The 19,576-nt window shown below is 36.0% G+C and overlaps 1 protein-coding gene across 5 annotated transcripts in view; it reads left to right on the top strand.

Moving 5' to 3' along the window:
* AUH (AU RNA binding methylglutaconyl-CoA hydratase) overlaps positions 1–19,576 on the top strand; it is a 114,910-nt gene that overhangs the window by 25,482 nt on the left and 69,852 nt on the right. For 3 of the 5 annotated variants that reach the window (XM_080373165.1, XM_080373162.1, XM_080373161.1), the window contains exon 4: positions 10,181–10,267. The exons of the other annotated variants lie outside the window; for them this stretch is intronic. In XM_080373165.1, the coding sequence (XP_080229291.1) occupies positions 10,181–10,267 (87 nt within the window). The remainder of the gene's footprint in view (positions 1–10,180; positions 10,268–19,576) is intronic. 5 annotated transcript variants of the gene reach the window in all.

Raw genomic sequence — 19,576 nt, 5'->3', positions numbered from 1 at the left:
ATTAGGATCCTTATAATGATTCTTCCCCTCCCCGCCCCCTTCCGCAAGTGAAGATGAATTCAGGAAAGGCATGTAAGGTATAAGCTACCTTTTTTTTTTTGTTGTTGTTGCAGAAAAGGTTAACAGGCAGAATATTGTTGGGTGTTAGACAATATTGTTGGTGTAGAGTTAGACAGGATGGCAAAAGAGTCAGCTGACTAATTTCTATCTGGTCTGAATTTGCGTAGGCATTGAAAAGGGATTGTAGAACTTAATATAAAGAAGTTAGGGTTGTTTATATTCCGGGTTCCTGGGTTTGAGGAGGAACCTGTCTGAATTAGCACCTTAGACTTTAAGGAAGGCTTGAAATTTAAAAGCATAAAAGAAAAAAAAAGTTAAAAAAAAGCCCCAAAAGTTGTATTTTCTGAAATATCCCATTTATGGGAACTGATTCAGCAGCTAGTGCTTTAAATGTGCTGATCTGGGTGTAAATTATTGCAAGATATGAGATAACCTTTAGCAGTGGATCTACAAGACTGCCATCATTCCAGAGGGCATGCTCAGGACTGGCATCCTGCCAAAGGCTCAGATATACAGGTATTGCAGACATTTTGTTTGTTCTTCACAGTTTGATGATTCTCAGGAACTTTTCTGTTCAGAGGGGATATACGCAAAAAGTGCTGATATCCAAGTCACGCTAATAAATTATGACAGCAAATCTTATATGGAAGAATATCAATATCATTTTTGACTTAATATATCCATATTTAGAGAACTTCAGGAATATAAAGTCTTACATAGAAATTAAATGATTTTATTCATTTTATTTACTTCCTTGTGTAGGGAACGTACGTATCATCCTTCATGCCAAATTGTTTTTCCCTTGACTAAGACGACTGCAGCCAACATCCTTCTCATTTTGTTTTGAAATTTAGAATACACCTTGCTTTTTACCAAAGTTACATGTAAATAAATTTTTCTTAGTTCAGTTGGTGTGTGCAGAAATTTGTGTCTATACCAGTGTGCAGTAGGATTCATTGAAGTTGCTGTTCAATAAAGCAAATGATTAATAGAGAAAGTAGGTGACAACCCCTAAGTTATGAAAGGTGAATTATGAAGTCTGATGCTTTAAAAACCATGTAATAACCATATGTTGCTAACTAGTTTCTTAGACAAAAAGATTTTTCATAATTGCCTGTTAAATAACAATCATAACCTCCTTAATGTGTGTGTTTAACAGTACCAAAAACTGAGACAACCCAATTAGATAGGCACAGGGCCATGATCTGTGGTTTTAGCCCATGGCTGTTTATAGCTCTTCGGGACTTCAGAACCACCTTTTAAGTATATTCATTCACTCTTAAGGCTGGGTCCTATGGTAATGTACTGGTTTTACTCTTTTGGTTCCTTATACTTTATATATTAAAATTCTTCCTAATGATCATGAGCATATGTACCATTACATTCATTTCAGATCAGTCCGGATCTTTATAGTGTACTGACTTTCCAAGAACTTTGTGCATGTGAAAAAAATGAGTTCTGAACACTTACGTATAACTTTTGGAGTTCTCTATTCCCTTTTATAAAAGAAAATTTTCAGCACTTGCTGAAAATATATTTTGTTACATGTTACTGACTTTACTGTTGTGTTTTTTGTTTACTACCTAATTTGTTTAAATTGCTGAAGTGCCATTATCTTTTTAAAAATCCCAGTATGAAATGCACTAAAATGTAGAGATCCAAGTTATACTTGCCATGTAAAAGTGGTGAATATGTCTATTTAATTTCAAATAAAAAAATAAATATGAAGAAAAATTTAAGCATAAGAAGATACGAGAGTTTGGATAAAACTGTGTGGAAACTGAAGCTAAATGTCGTGGGATTCCTTCCTCACTGAAAAGTTTGGAGGTACTTGACACCACAGGCAAAGTTAATGTGAATCTCAGATTTTTATCTATCCTTAAGGAGTAAGAAACAAAACAAAAAAAAGACTTTTATGTGAAGCCGTGTTTTGCCAGCAATACATTGTTCTCTTAGAGATTAATCTTTGGAGAAATGACCTTTTAATTTAAATTTTACCTGTTACATGCACATACTTGATTTAAAGTTTAAAATATGAAATCTCAGGGAACAGAAAAGGCAGAGAGTAAGCTGTACTGCTTTTTGAGTAAGACCTTTCTTTTCGGTGGTACTCCATAATAGAAGCCTATCCTCAGAAGCAATTGCTAGTTCCTTGTTTAGTAGGTAGTAATGTTTTTTTCCATTTCTTTGTCCTTAACTTTCAGATCTGTCATACCTCAAGAGTCAAAACTATGATTCTTAATGAAATGATGTTTCATTTCTTAATGTTCTGAATTAGTAACTGAGTTGTAAGTATTGATATAGTCAGTCAGAATATTAAATCTTGAAAATATTTAGGAATACACTGGAGCATATTCAGTACATTTTATTTTGTTTGTTCTGTAGCTCTTAAACATTTATATTTGAACATTCCCTTTCTTAAAAAAAAAAAAAAAAGCAGCAGCTTCTTTCTGTCTTTTGATCTCTCAAATATCCATTAATGTATTTTTGGGGGAGTTGTTTATTCACCTTACCCTTGAAAAATGCGACGGACTCCCAAAAAGTAATACAAAAATATTGCTCAGGTATGTTTTGGATGGAAGAAGCTCAGCTGAAGCTCAAACTAGCAAAAGGTGTCAAGAATAACAAGAAAACCCCCTGTTGATATGTTACTACCAAGTAACAGTTCAAGGAAAATGTAGGTCTGCTACTGCATGGTACTGACAGCTTAGTTACGAATGACACAGAAAAGGCAGAAGTGCTCCCATTTTCTCTTTGCCTTGGTCTGCATGGGGAAGGTTAGCTCCCAAGTCTCTGTGCCATGAAGCAACAACAAAGTAAACAGCAAACCACCGAGAGTAAAGGAGGACTGCGCTAAAGTCCTTCCATACTGGTTGGACATACACATCCCATCAGATCCTGTTCATGTGTATCTGAGTTGGTGCAATGGAGAGCCACCATCTATCATGTTTGCAAGGTCATTAAAGACCTAAGCAACTGGAGAAGGGCAAATATACCCGTTTGCAAAAAGGAAGATTTGGGAATCTACAGACCAATCAGTCTCACTTCAGTCTCCAGGGAAATTATGGAACAAGTGTTTGTGGAAGTTGTTTCCAGGCAAATGAAAGACAAAAAAGTATCTGGGAAAACTCAGCCAAGGGTAGATTGCGCTTCACCAGCCTGGTTGCCTTCTGTGATGAAATGGCTTGGTCAGTGGATGACAGATGAGATGGATGCTGGGTACCTTGATTTTAACAAGGAATCTAATGTGTTTTCCACTAGCATCCTGGTAGAGAAGTTGGTAAAATACCTGGGCATACAGACCGTGAAAAGTGGCTCACCTGCCAAGGTCAAAGGATGATGTAATGTTAATAGTTTAAGTCAAAACTGTCAGCTAGTCACAACTGGAGTTCCTTGAGGGTTGATGCTGGGTCTGGTAATGCTATTCAATACCTTTTAAAATACTCTAAAGATATGATTGAACCCTCACTGAGTTTGCAGATGACTTCAAAGTGGAAAGATAGATAGGTATGTGGGAAGGAGGAGCCACCATTCAGAGACCTTAACAGGCTGCAAAATCAGGCCTACAAGAACTGCATGAAGTTTAACAAAGATAAATATGAAGTCCTGGACCTGGAATGGTATAACTGAAGTGGCAGAACAGGCTGAGGACGGACTGGCAGGGGTATAGTTCTGCTGCAAAGGACCTGGGGGTTCTAGGGGACAGGAAGTTTAACATGAGCTAGCATTGTACTGAGGCAGTAAAGCAGGCAGACAGTGTCCTGTGCTGCACCAGGAAGAGAACCATCAGTAGATCGAGATCGAGGCATGTGTTTATTCTACTCGGCACTTAGTACACCAGCAGAAGGTGATTAGAGGGTTGGAGACTGCTGAACGGGGAGAGGTGACTGCCCTTCATGTGCCTGGTGGATACAGGAGAGATGTACTCCTATTTGCAATGAGGTATATGGTGACAAAAGAAGAGGCAGTGGATGCAAGTTGCTTTAGGAGAATTCCATACAGATAAGATAAGTTCTTCATTGTGTGAAGATTAATTAAGAATGAAACACAGGAGTGGTTTTCCTTGCCAGTAGTATTAAAAGGACCCTGGATAACCTAATCTAGGGCCGTGCATTTGACAGAAGGTTAGACTGGGTGATCTCCAGAGATTTCTTCCAGTCCAGACTTTTCTATTATTTTTCTATTATTCTGACAGACATATAGTAATGATTTTTTTTTTTGCTTTATTAAAGGTGGTCCAGAGTAGTTAATGTTTATGAAGCATTCTGTCTGTTATTAATAGATCAGACTGGACACGTTTTTATTCAAGAATACAATCAGTAGTAGCTGTGATGAGTAGAGATTGATGATCCGGGTAGCCTGGGTCTAGCTCGGCTGGGAGGTGCAATGGGATTGTTACTGGAATGCCTGTGTATTTTGTCTGCAAAGCATAAAATGTTTTTTCTTTCACGCAACCAAGAGATTCAGTAGTGGTTGACTTTGTTTTGTACTGTGATTTTTCAAGCGTATGGCTTTAGACACAGAAAAATAGTAGTTGAAAGCAAAATAAAAATAATTAATCTGTATGATGACATTATCATAATCAACTTTACATTATGCTTTTATGTTTTTTTAAGGATTTTTAAGGTTATGGAGGTATATATGTGCTGGCAGAGTAATGTAACTTATTTATTACTGCGGTATATATATTTAGCAAACTCTAATTCTATTTCAAGAAAGTTTTGCTCACGTTAGATTTGACACTATCTCTAAATAAATACAGTTGTTTCATGAGGTATGGCAGTTTCTGTTCAAGATTGGAAATTAAGTTGTCCTGAATAGACTTCAGGATGTAAAACCTTTGTTTCTGAAATTATTGGAGATTTGGAGAAAAAAATGTTACTTGGCTGTAGTGTTGTCCTCAAATATGTATGTACAGCTCCCTTTTGGGGTGTTCCTAGCTTCCTAAAAGTTGATTGGGGTACTGCTAATGATTTCTGCTAAAATGGCTTTTCTTACAGTGGCTTCTCTAGGAGATCCACACATCTGCCTTTGAGGAAAGATATTTACATGTACCCTAATGGATGGTTTTTTTTGTAGTAGTAGTTATAAATTAATCCATAACATATGTTAAAATTGACCATTTGCCTCAGTATTGTAGTTCAGTATCTTAAGTGTCTTATTTTTGTGCGTGAAGGAGGGATATTAATCCACAGTCTGCTTAATTACTTTCTGTGGGAATAAGTTATGGGTACATTGTAGTTCTTAACTTTTTAATTGGTGAGGTAGTGCATATTTTGTACTCCTAGTTGAAAGCCTTGTAAGTTTCCTTCATAAATTCCTTAACCTAATTCCTTGGGTTATTAAACATATTATAAGTGGTGCCTCTGTGCTTTGCAGTTCTCAGCGTTTCTAGTTCTTGCCAACAAGATACAGAGGAATTGAACAGAGCATGCAAAAGAGTGTCTTCTGAAACTCTCAGATGTCACTTCCTTACTAAAATTTTGGTGTGCTGACACAATTGGTCAACCTGTGCTCTGCAAGATAAAGGGCAAGCTCAAAATAACATTGCTACAGTAAGAATGTAATGCTTTATTCTGCCTCAAATGCCTGTGCATGTGTCACTTCCTTTCCTCCTCAGAGAAAAGGCGCTTTGGGCACCTTTTGGCACTTGGTAAAATAACTTCACTGTTTAATTTTAGTGTGTCAGATTTTTAAAAGACTTATTTTTAAATAAAATTATTTATTGAGTAAAGTTAAAATTTTAAGTATAATGTATAAACCATTAAATTTTCTGCCTTTTTAGTTTACAGCTTTTGTGGTGTGTTTTTTAAGAATGTGTTAAAAGCATAGTATAGAACGGTACTGTACAAGAAAATTTCTAGGCATTTATGGTATTTGGAAAGTGAGGCTTAAATAAAGATATTGAAACAAATTTCTCAAATGCAACACTTAACTTTTCAATGATATATAAATCCTGTTTAGAAAGTGTGTGAAAATACCCAAATAGGGGAGGAGGCATGGAGTCAGAGTAATCACAGTAAAACTAGATTTGTTTTGGTGTGCTTTCTAAGATAAATAGCCATCCTTGTCGTATGGACATGTAGGTGGTAAAATTCTGGTGAATAACAGCAATACGCCTATCTTGTTAGACTGTCCTTGGCTTTCTCAAATAAACATTTTCTGTGGCATCATTGTGAAATGCTAGTTGGGCACATACGGCAAAAAACTCTCCAGACGGCTGACAGTATACAGTGGCTAAATGTTGAAAAAACATGCAAAGACAGTTAATTGGTTACATCAGAGTTTTTATGCCTATGGAAAGTAGCGTAAAAAATTTAACTAACTTTTCTGTATTCTTCTAGTATTGGAGGGGGGAGGTCAGAAAGTGATGGATCAGAATCAAAGAGAGATTTTCTTTTGGATTAACAAACCTCAGTAGAAGTGTAGGCAGTATTTAAAACAGCATGAATCTTCTTCAGGGTAGTTTCAAGGGTTGGTTGTACTTGCTGCTCAGCAGACCTCCCAAAGACCGCTGTTCGTACTGATATTTTGCAAATAGCACTGTTCATCAGAAATGTACAGGGAAGTTCTCTCCTACCAGTTTGCTTTGTAACTTTGGAAATGATGCTTCTGTGAATTAAGTTGATTCAAGAAGAGTTTACGCACGGGTGGGCAGTACATGTCTTGATCCTAACGTAGCTGTAGAGGGAAGTGGCCGATGCACTGGCAATGTAGTCTTCCATTGTTGCACCTCTCTTTTTGTCCCGTACCAACAGCTATTACTTTGAAAGTGGGACTCTGTGGTCTTTAAAAGCGAGTTCATAAAGTGCTGGGAGCACAATTGGGTGAGAACTGGGGACCATGACGCCTGGAACCACAGTTAGTTTTGACTGGATTTTGCTATGTTTCTGAGTGGGTGAGAATCAATTAGCAGGACAAAGCACTGAGAAACCAGGCAGTGTAATATGGACAAAACAATGATTCATGCTTCAGTACAAACCAGATGGATGTGGGGACATAATTACAGTGTACAGTCAGATCTGCAGCAGTTAGTTTGCCTCAGCTCAGTATTAGCTCAGGTTCCCCCTTTCTTACACCCTGGGGTGGAAGGGCTTGGGGCGCCCCACATCCACTGTGGTGTGGGGTCACAGACCCGTCGTGCAGCCCCTGGGGCCAGCTGGATCTGGATGTGGGGAAGCAGAGAGGCCAAACCCGCCTGCAGATTTCAGCTGTGGCCCATGGGAAAGTTGCAGAGGGTCATTCTGTGAGAGGTTTTGTAGTTTGAAAAGCTTAACTACTGTGTTGCTCTCGGCAGTTGAGCAAATACTATTTTCAGATACTTTAAAGTAGGAAACTTAGGATGAGAGGAGGAATCTTTGATTTCAGTAGCTGAGAGAGCAGAAGTCTCTGGTTGAACCTGCAGTCCCCTTCATGGCTGTCTTCAGAAACTTAACCTTTCCTACTTTTGACTTGAGAACAGATTTTGAAGAAACGTGAATAGTTCTCTGCTATATGGGCCAAATAATTCTTTGATCAGTGCTTGAATCTTATAACAGGAACAAAAGCACTAAGCTGGTGGTGGTTCCATCTCCTGTGAACCAGAGGATGCCAAGGTGCATGTTCTGTTGGGAGCACAGCGAATGGTTTCTGCCTAAAAGTCTTCTCTCTGAAGAAGTTTCAGTTACTGTGATTATGCTTTGTAGGGCTAAAGTAGTAAAGGATTAGGAAAAGGAATTTTTTCATTTCCTTGACAGTTATGAGGGAGAAATAGTTTAAAAGGGAAATGTAAGATTACAGAAGTTGGTTAAGGAACCAAGATCAGCTATTGTACTAGAATTTTTTTACAGTACTAAGATAATTAATTTTAAATTGGCAGCTATCTTTTAATCCATTATTACAAAAGTTTTTCTTGAAAATTTAATAGGTTTCTCTAAGTATCTTTAAGGAAATGTATATTTAAATGAAGGAAGAAGTCTGCAGTTTGTGTATTTTTGTTTTAGAAGGGTTGGGTTCTGTTGTGGTTTTTCTTTGTCGAGTTCATTTTTTAATGAGTTTGAATAAAATCAAAATCTAAAAATTGCTTTAGTGTTATCTTGACAGTAGATTTTCTTAGCAGTACTAGAGGTATTTTTTTAAGTTCAGTGTCTGTCTTTTGGAGTTTTCTCTGTATACTCTTCAAGGATATGCCCAGTGAGCAGGATTTCAGTGTGTGGAAGTTTTGACTCGGATTGCACAGCCACACAGTCTTCTTGCTCGTAAAGCACACCATTTCTTCTCTTATTATATAGGCAATGACTTGGACAGAGTTGTAGAAGTTACACTCGGACATTAACTGGTATCAGAGAACTGATAGTTTTTAATTTGCACACCTGGAGATACAGCTTTTAAAGCAGGTTTTGTCTTTAAGTTTTATAAAGCTCACTTCAGCTATGGAAACCTATACATAAATGCATTTTGAAAGTTGCTTGCTGTTTTGTATAATGTAGAGTTCTGTCCAGATTTACAGATGCCAGTTTTGTTTTCTTTTCAGGTTCCTGGCAAGTTTTCTGTGTATATTGATTGTGAATTAGTAAGGCAGCAATGGCACTTTTGCTGCAGTGCAGCATTTATTTACTGACCACAGTGACTCCTGTTTTGTACTGCCTGCTCAACTGGCCTGTCACACTCTCTTCAGTTAGGCATATCCTAGAAGGTTGTTTGGAAGCTTTTGGCAAGGTGTCTGATAGTGTAAATTAAACTTCACATTATTTAGTGGGAATCATGCAAATGCAATCAGAACTGATGCCTCATTGTTTTTATGTTTACATGCATAGAAGGAGAACAAAAGTCTTAGTAAAATGAGGAGTTTTGCTATGATGGAAGTAGGAGGAGAAATGTAGAGCGGCTTTATTGGGCATGTTACCTTAAAACAGCAGCTGGATGTCTATCAGAAAATAGCACGTTGAGATACTGGTTTTCACAGATCTAGAGTTGTGAGTTTCAGCTAATGCCTTCAACAAAAGTATATCTAAAACTGTTTGATGAAGAGGGACAAAAGGGTCTGTCGTGAATTAAGTCTAGAAAGGTAAAAGGGGGAGCCTATAATTGCCTATTTTAAAATTCAGAGTTACAATCTTAGCTTAACCCAAGTCCAATGCATTTTCCTGAACGGATAGTATTTATAAAACTTTTTTTTGCATTGACTATATACCTTATTTAGGCTTTTCAGACATATCCCAAGAGACTAACATAATAGGTTCATGTTTAGCAAATGGAAAAAAATACACACGAAGTTGCAGTGTAAATGTTGCACTTTGGAGAATAAATGTGTATGTGCAGATTTTGTCGTCTTAATGTCTTTTTTATTTTAAGAATTACAGACTTTCTGTCTTACTCTGTACCTAGCTATTATTATTATTACTACTACTACTGCTGCTGCTATCTGTTTCTATTTTTCTTTACACATGAGAGAAAAATGTTGGTTTTGCATATCAGTGAATATTTAAAAACACATTTTTGTAAGCATCTCTAGTGTGCTTTTGAAATGTAATTATTTTTGAGTATGCATGAAGAAATAGAATAAAATTGTTCTCCCCAAAAATGCTAAAATTTGACAAAAAATACGGTATGTAACATACTTAAAAATATATTTCAGTAAAGTGAGTAGAAAAATGGTACTAGGTGTACTGTAGAATTTTTTATTTAGATAACTATAGTTTGTTAAAGAAAAAACATGCACTGTAGGTATTTTATGGTCTACCAATAAAAGAATAATAAGGGCACAATATGGAAAAAACCATATTTATCAGACTTTGTGACACAGTATCTGATGAAATAATAGCATAAATGTTATTGTTCATAAACTATTTTAATATGAGAAGAAGAAATGTCACTGGGAAGAATATATTTAGTGAAAATCTGGTGGTGGGTAATTTGATTTTTTGGTGTTGTTCATTTGGGTTTTTTTGTTTTAGTTTTTCCTTGATAAACAGTCCATGTTTTCCTTGAAATCTGTGGAAAATGAATATGACTAATTTGAACTGTCCTTGTCTCAAAGTAGACTTAAATTTTTTTTTTGAATACAGGAATATTTTAGTTTTGACAATGTATTTACAGTACTGTATACAGCTTGCTAACATGTGTGAAATGTGACTTACAGGTGCTGACCTTAAAGAAAGAGCAAAAATGCACTCAAGTGAAGTTAGTTCTTTTGTCTCAAAAGCAAGAGCAACTATTAATGAAATGGGTATGTAACCTCTCCTCTGGACAATGTTATTTTAACTGTAACCTGAGAACGGTTAGATCAGAGGAATGACAATAAACATGTGGGGTTAATTCTTGACAGGTAGTAGGATATCTGCGATTTCTACTGATAAATATGAATCATGGTGCATTACTTCTTGTAAAATGTTCCTAATTGAGTTGGACTTTTTTTTTTAGAATGCTAGAAAAGGCTGAGTCTTAACTGAAATAAGAGATGATATGCCCAGCTGTTTTCATGAAGGATGGCTTGTTCAGTGACACCCAAGTACTTTAGAATTAAATTTTTAATTTTGCATTCCTGTGGTTCATATAATCAATGCAGTCTTTACTACATTTTGTAAACATGTTAAACATCAGCTGTTGATAGAAAGGTAGCTGCTAAGGCCTTCTGAAATTTTGTTTAGTATGCACTTGTTCCGGAGTAGTAAAACCTGTTACTAGTTTGGGATTTTAATTGACTTATACCAGTTTATAAGTATAGTTATTTCTCTAGAAATTTTACATTATGAATTCATCATCAAATCATTGTTTCTACATTCTGCTGATAAGTTTTAATGAAATTGGTTTTCAACGGGGTATTGCTGATACGTTTTGTTAGAAAGAGAAGTCAAGTGTGCCAAGTTTGAAGCAATTAACTTCATACATTTAATTTTATACGCAACATATTTTATCACTTGAAATTTTGTCACAAAACTTTGAAGAATAAATAATTTTTTAGAGAATGTTTTTAGGTGCATTTTCTTAAAAATACATTGGGTCAGATCTTGGTTTGGGCAGAATGTTAAGAGTGGAAACATTTTGGACATAAATGACAGACTACTGAAGGATGGGTCTTTGATTAGGTACTTCATGGAGATGCCTGTGTCCTTGAATTAATGTCTTGTCTTTGAAGCGAAGCAGAGACTCAAGGCTCTTCAAGTGAATAAAATCAGGAACATACCTAGAAGTGCATAGATACTGAATTTCCTGCAGCTGATCCTGTTGTTCATGCTGGTGTTTGTCCTTTTATTGGAATGCCAAGCAAGAGGCAACAAGTTGTTTCAATTAGTTCGTAAGCTTTTTGAGAGGCTTCCTTACCTCTAAGAGAAAATTTTTCAGCCTTTCTTAGACTGAAGTTACTGAAAATGCTTTCTGAGCTGCTCTTAACTTTTAAATAGGAGCAACTGGTTTTAAGATCTTCCTATGATCAGGAGATCTTTGGATTTTTCAATTTTATTATTTTTATTTTTTTAAGTGAAAAAATTCCTGAAGTAAAAAAAAAAAATAATTTAATTCAGCAGTCTGTACAGAATAGCTGGAAAATATGCACAGTGGTTTGATGCTTTGATTTCCTTCAGAGTTGAAAAGAGTTTAAGACAAATGTTTGATTGTCTTGAACTTCATTAAGGCTCCTGTGAAAGTATTTAACTACTGAATATGTAAGCAAATTTTAAGTATTATCTGAAAGGTTTATAGTGGATCATTATGCTAACAGTGAATTACTTGCAGTTTAGGAAGCCAATGTGAGTGCTTTCCTTCATTGATCTCTACTCTCTTTCTTAAGAAAGAAGCATGAAATTGTGAGTAAGTGGAATTAATATTTGAGAATCTAGGTCACTGTCGTGGTTTAACCCTAGCTGGCAACTGAGCACCACACAGCTGCTTGCTTACTCCCCCCACAGTGGGATAGAGGAGAGAATCAATCGGAAGGGTAAAAGTGAGAAAACTCAGGGGTTGGGATAAAGACAGTTTAATAGGTAAAGTAAAAGCCGCACACGCAAGCAAAGCAGAACAAGGAATTCATTCACCACTTCCCATGGGCAGGCAGGTGCTCAGCCATCCCCAGGAAAGCCGGGCTCCATCACACTTAACGGTTACTTGGGAAGACAAACGCTAAATGCTGAATGTCCCCACCTTCCCTCTTCCTCCTCCAGTTTATGTACTCAGCATAACAACCCATGGTATGGAATTTGGCTAGTTTGGGTCAGCTGTCCTGGCTGTGTCCCCTCCCAATGTCCTGTGCCCCTCCAGCCCTCTCGCTGGCATGGCCTGAGAAACTGAAAAGTCCTTGTCTTAGTATAAATATTACTTAGCCATAACTAAAAGCATCAGTATGTTATCAGCATTATTCTCAAACCAAATCCAAAACACGGCACTGTACCAGCTCCTAAGAGGAAAATTAGCTCTGTTTTAGCTAAAACCAGAACAGTCACTGAAGTACCTTGATAGGAACGTTTGTCAGGGGATGCAATAATAGCAATTAAACATGCTGCAGGTTGGAAAAGAGAAAGAATTTGAATGTATGTAACCCTTACCCGATACTGTAACAAAACTTTTGCTTAGGTGGAATGAGTGTCTCTCTCCCCTCCCCCTTCTTTCTCTTTCTCTCCCCCTTCTCCCTCCTTCCTTACTCCCTCCCTGTCCCCATTTTGCCATTTCTGCTTTAAAACACTAAACAAAACAGTCACTAGAAGGTTCTTTAATGGTTACCTGATACTTGACCATCTCTCAGTTTAAAGGCTTTTTTTTTTTTTTTTTTTACAGGATTAGAGAATAATATTGAGATACCACTTCTAATATTATTGGTCAGTTTTCATATTGTGTATGTTTGGACATTTGAGATACTGGTTTTGAACACATTATGCTAACAGTACATGTATTTATAGGATGGATGTAACATTTTTCTGAAGGGTCTTTGCAGAGCAATTTAAAATGTGGTTCCCTAAATCAGGAATCAGTAGAGAATATAAAACAGTGGATTTTATAAATGAGATTAGATTATATGGGTGAACATGATGTCATGTTGTGTGATACCTTATGAATAGAAGTGAACATTAATTTTGCAGCATCTGAAATTCTCAGTTCTTCTTTTTTTGTTCTGAAGAAATGATCTGGCATTCCAGAATGTAATTTTGTAGAACTTGTGGGACATTGTATTTGCATTTGATTATTGCAATGATTCTGTGTTTTGGAAATAATAATGATGTATTTCCTACCCAGCACAACCAGAATAGAATGTTCTGAGATCATTAAAGAGAGGAAACAATTTTCAAATTATTATTTGCCACTGTAGAATGCTATATAGCCAGGGAACAATATTTCCAATCTTCCACTTTGTTTTTTCTTTTTTGTATCCAAGTTTAATGCTGTAATCTCATCTAAAATGTGTTCTACTTTTTGCTTTTCAGAAATAGGTCATGTTTTGATAATTGTGTTTGTGTTTGGGTGTGTGACCTAGTAAGGAGATGCTTCTTTTAAGCAATATTTTCAGAAAGAAGACCCATTAAATTATCTTTGTAGATAAAGTACAAAAAAGGTTAATTAAATCTTGAACAACTGCATAAACTTATCTTTTTAGAATTGACATACTTCGGTTTTCTTTATTTCCTGTCAATTTCATTACATTTAAAACCCTTACACTAGTGGTTTATGTAAAAAGCTGTAGTATCATTTTGGAATACGGCTACAGAAGAGAAATTTCTGGAAATTGAAAGCATACTGCATTTGTTTTTAAGAGATTAATTTACAACTTCTTGCTAAATTTGGGTGAAGTATTAAGACTGCAGTAAATACCACTTGGTATAAAAAGAAGGATTTAAAAAAGCTGAAAATTTGTACTGAGCCATTCGTTGCAATGCTTTGAGTTGGGGGGCAGGGGATCAAAACAGTTTCTATTTTTAGCAGTGGTTGCTTCTTCTAAAATTACACCAGAAATGTGGGGGTTTGTTTACTTTTTTTTTGTTGGTTTTGTTGTTGTTTTGTGGTGTGGGTTTTTTTGGGTTTTTTTTTTTAGTAGTAAGAATTGTAAGACTGCCTGTCCATTACTGTGTTCTGCCTTGAGGCTTTTTGTTACTGATGTAAGGCTGGCTTTGTCCTCAAAAAAATAGGAGAGAAGGCATTAATAGATCTCTTGCAACCATGCAAAACAAAACAGGCCTGATGGAATGAAATCAAATGTTACTGACTCCCAGAAACCTTGTTTTTGATGCTTGGGGCAGGGGGGAAGCCATCATTGTGGGTCAGATCTTCAGCATGTATTTTATGATATGACTCCCATTAAGTCCATGTTGTTCTTTATACTGGCTGTGGGGTCTGGGCTGTGATATAATCATTGTACATAATCTGTTGGGATTTCAGTTGCAAAACAAACTGAGGCTATATATGGAGCTGAATGTAATAACCACTGCCCTCCAAAAAACCCACCTTGTTTAGCAGAAAGAGAAGGTGAAGCTGCAGCGTTGGAACTGAGCAAATACCTGTAATTACTCAGTGATGTTTGGCCCCAACCACTCATTAGTGAGAAACAAAATTGCAAAGCTTTTCCAAAGTATATATGTTTAAGTACCTAAAATCCACAATTGGGGAAAAAAATATAATTTGGAGACTGGCTTTTTTGGTTACTTGTAAAAATCAAAATTAAGTGTAGTTAGGTTTGACTTTTATGTCGCATTTGGAGACAAAACACCTTACTTGTGACCTGATGGAACCTAGTTCTCAACTAAGCTGAGGAAGAAATTCTTAATGAAATGCTAGTTGTACTTGTTTTCTGATGGGCATGTTCCATTATAACAAACCTTATAGTACTCTAAGACATCTGATAAGTTTCTGTGCATAAGTTTTGATATAACTTTAATAAGTAGTGATATTACTAACCTTGTTTAGACATAATTTTCACAGATGTGATTAGTTTTGACATAGTCTGGTTTGAACGAGGTTATCCTGAATGAAAGCACCTTGCAGTCATTGCTTTTTTTTTTTTTTTTTTTTATTGTGTGCTTTTTATTTTATTCAAAGCAGATACAACCATATATTTGAAGTTTTGGGTGTTTTCCTCCTTAGCAGTTTTCTGTCATTCTGGCTTGTCTCAGTCATCACCAAACATTTGATTTACCTAAAAGAGTGCTCTTGTTCATCCTTCAGGAGAAAAGTCTCTTCTCCCAAAAGTTCCTTTTTGACTATTTAAGGTCATACATCCTTGGGAACTCTTAGGTTGTGCCGCATTATACGCTACAGATTTATTTTGGATGCAAGCTGTCAAAACTTGATCACAGAGATCCCAAGAGTGGGATCAGGTTTATGTAAATTTTGCTTGATTTCTGGGCTGCTAACTGCCACCCCACCTTCCCATGGTGAAGTCTTAAATAGCCAAAAATAGCCAAGAATGATCATTGATGAGGTCAGTACAGTGCTGTATTTTGCTGTTTGAGTTTCTGGTGCTTCTGTGGAGCTTTGTTTAACACTAAAAATCCTCATTTAGTAACAAACACTCCAGACCTGATTAGTACACTGAGAATTGGCTGCTTATGTAATGTTGACCAAATCAGTCTGTGTTTACTGGAGGTAAATCTGGGCAGCAAAGATAGTGTGCTTTAGTTTGGAAATCCATTGTGAAAAACTGTGGATTTCTCTCTTGGGGAAGAGCAGATACAGGCTATAACTTGAAAAAGCATTAACTGAGAAGCTGAATAAAATATTGCAGGTAGCTATCAAATTTGAAAAAGGACAAATGTATAGCTAGCAGTGCCACACTTAGCAGCCATCCTTAGGCATCGTGGTCTCCGTACATTGCTTACACTGTGAAAGGGAGATTTTGGCTTGCTGTGTTTTGTTGTTGCCTGTTAAGTGTAGAGCATAACCAATACAGTTCAAGACTGCTAGCATTCTGAATGTGTTGCTGAGCTCTTGGTTGTTTTCCAGTAATAGATTTACTGCTTCTCTTAACATTGAATTAATTTAAGATACCCTTTGACTAAGTATTGTCTGTTTCCTAAATAGACAGTACAGTCCTTGCAGAGCTGAAATTATGGCTTTGTAAAATTGCATTGGATTGTTTTTAATTAAAAAACACAATGCTAAACTCTGTACCATTATAGAGGCAATGAACGCAACATTAAACTTCTGTACCAAGATGCTTATTAACTATTTGTATGGCAGCATTGCTTCCACAATTGCTAATACACTTTTCCCCCCTATAATAATAACTCTCTAAAAACTCTTACAATAAAAGATGCAGAAGCAGAGGACTCAAATATTAGGATAAGGTGGTTGTAAGATCTGCAGATTAGGGAGGGAGGTGGGTTTGCATTGCTGATTCATTACTTTGATCTCTGGCACTGCTGTACAGCCTTAACAAAAATTAACATAGCCTCAGCTGTAGTTCAGTTTTCCTTCTGTTAGCAATTCCAAATGCTGTTCTATGAGGAAAAGTGCCTGTGCTCTGGCTGTGTCTCTTTAATTTTCCTCCCGCAGAAAGCCACTACCAAAACAAGCATGCTGCTTGCTCAAATGGTTTACTGAGATCAACATAGCTGGTTTGCACATTGACTGTTAATACAGGCCTCCAGTATGACTTGGTGTTGAAGGCTCCTGGAAGCCACATTGTGTATGTTTGATGCGTTGAGAAACTACCCTTTCCTCTTCCTGTTCAGGTTTGAAAATGCATGTTTCAATCCCTGAATGAGAAGGAATAGTTTGTTAGCTCTTTTGCTTTGCCTGTTTCAGTCTCTGGCTCTGTTCCTAGAACCAATTGGTATTCAAAGGGCAGCGATTCCTGGTATGGTACTGGAAGTATTATGTTGCTCTTCTATCGAAGAAATTGTAAGTGTACTGCTTGGGCCCAGTATTAGGCATTGACTTCAGAATATCATGTTCAAGTCTTGTATTGAACATGACTTTTGTTTAGGTATGTGGTGCTTTGAGGGTATTGCTGAGCTAGTTTATATATATAAAAAAATATTTATGCATACTGTGAACATTAGAGTGTGTATCCTTTCTAGTGTTCAGTGAATAAGCTGACTGAAACTATAACTTAATATATTAATCTAATTTAAAAATACAGATATTTTAGCACTAGAGTGGGGAATGTGGGTATACAGAATAATGCTGAACATAGTACAGGAGAAGAATTATAGAAATGTTCATTTAAAATGGTCACAATCTGTAGGATTTTCTTTGTATCGTGCCAAACAAGAATGCTAGTGGACTAGAGTATATGTTGTCTTCATACTGTAAATCAAACAAGTAGACAATACAAAAAAATCCAGACTTGTCCCATTGGATTCTCTTAACTATTAGAGATTATAGTTGTGCAGCGGCTCGAGTTTTATTTTGTGTGCTAAGAAAGAAAAAAATGTACATAGAATTAGAATGTAAAAATGTAACTGAAATCTTTTATCCTTAGCATTCTCCTTTTGTTTTGTAAAATCAGTGCTTGAATATGTGCTATGCTATTTGTGTAATAAGTTCTTAAATACACTTAGTAAGGATAAGAAATAATTTTCATTTTTCTTCTGCCCAAAACTTTTCTTCATTTGCACAGAAAGTAGATTCTGTCATCTGGGGTTTACTTCATTGTTATTTTGCTGAAGGCAGAATAAATCTACAAGAGGAAACATTAGTAAAGATGAAGAAACTGAGGAATCTGTTTTTCAAACTGAAGTGCATCACTGAAGATGAATGACATATCCCAACTATTTTATGTAGTACAAAAAGAGAATCATGGGACAGTTGGCTGCAGAAGCCTTGTAGCTAAATGGTTTGATTGAAGTGCCTTGTCCTGGTGTCAGCTGGGATAAAGTTTCATTCTCGTTAGTTTCCTAGCTTTTACTCCTATTATAAAGAATAAAAAAACACACTGTCCCTATTAACTGTCCATAATAAAGTACCAAATAGAAGATTTTAAAATTAAGAACTAATATTCCTATATTAAGTAATTTTTTTGTCAATTCAAAAGTGGTTTTTTTTGTTCATTTATAAAAAAAGAGCGATCACTGGAGGAAACTGGGAAATTAATGGGATTGAGGGAGATGCCTTAAGAAAACCCCTTAGCTACAGTCATAATAAAGGGAAGATAAACTTTACTAGTATTTTGTGCTTAATAAATGACTGTAAGTAATGTGCAGTGACCATTTTTATTAAAAAGCAAAATTTTTTTACAAGTACTGAGAATAACTTTTTTCATGCAGCTCTGTCTTGCTGCAGATTGTCTGCCTGAAGTTTGAAGGTATTAAAGCAATGATAGTAATGTTCAAATAAAGCTTTCAACAGTAGCAGTCTATTAAGCTTCTTATCCAAAGCACAGGAATTAGAGGGTAGCTAAAAGCCTTTCACAGCTGTAGCTAGCAAATGTATGGACATGAATTGTGTGTATCCAAGTGCACATGTAGACTATTCAGACTAAGTGTGGTGATGTTTTTGCAGATGGAGATATTTTTAAAACATATGTAAATACGTAAGTTACTTTGAGTAACCACTTTTTCATTCTTTTTGCAATTATGACTGGTAAAGGCTTTGTAGCATTTAGATACTTGTCTTGCACAAAAATGATTTGACCAATCTTCTTTGCCTTCAAGTTCATACAGGAATGTTTGACAGTCTCTCTTAGCTACTTTGTTGTGTTGCTACATACATTGGATGGTTTTCATAGTGTTATAGAATAGATGAACGTGCATGTTGAAATGTTTGGTTTCTGTTAGCTTTTTTCCTGTAGAAAGGCCTTTTTTTGATTCTAGTGCTTGCAATTGAAAATGCAAGCAAACTGCTGTAGTCGCTGATGTGATAGCAGATTTTACAACATGAGGTAAATGCCTGAAACACAAATGACAATGCAAAGCTCATATGCCATCTTAATGTTATTATTTTTCTTTAGGAAAAGATCCCAGTTGTTGAAATCAAGATACAGTACTGTGTTGCAATTATTTTTCTGATTTCCTGTGACAGAAATTAACCTACAGGAGAGTGTGATTTTGTGATTAAAATGTTCCAAATATTCTTTATATTAGGAACATTTTAATCACAATTGCCCGTGGACTGCCTCTGCCTGCCACTCAGGATGCATAGTTTATGCCCTTTTATTTTTGAAGGGAAAAATCTTAACTTCATGCTCAAGAGCAGCATCACTGAGAGAGGTCAAAAATATGGGTAGTGAACAGGTGGAAGAGAAGTCTATTCTGAGTTACAAGATACAAATATTTAGGTATAAACTTTATTATTTTAAAACCAATTTTTAAAAATAAATTCCAAATTATTATAGCAAGCTAGTATGTAGTTTAAAATCATTACTAATGCTGATTCAAAATTCCTGTTTACATCTGTGGCCTTTTGAAAATGCTGTCCGAACTTGTAACCAGAAAACCTGCAGATTTTGAATTATGAAAGAAATTCTGTAAACTAACAGGTATTGAACCTTTCTTTCAACATTGTTGGTGTAGTAATTTGCCCATAGACTTCAAGTATTAAGTGGTTTTAAGCTATTGTTAGTTGTAATACTCATTGAAGATAAATAGGATGTAAATGAGCACTTTTTTCTGTAATA

The sequence above is a fragment of the Falco punctatus genome (assembly GCF_963210335.1).
Source record: "Falco punctatus genome assembly, chromosome: Z".
Taxonomy (NCBI): domain Eukaryota; kingdom Metazoa; phylum Chordata; class Aves; order Falconiformes; family Falconidae; genus Falco; species Falco punctatus.
The sequence above is the reverse complement of the archived record's forward strand: the minus strand, read 5'-3'. Positions and strand labels throughout refer to the sequence as shown.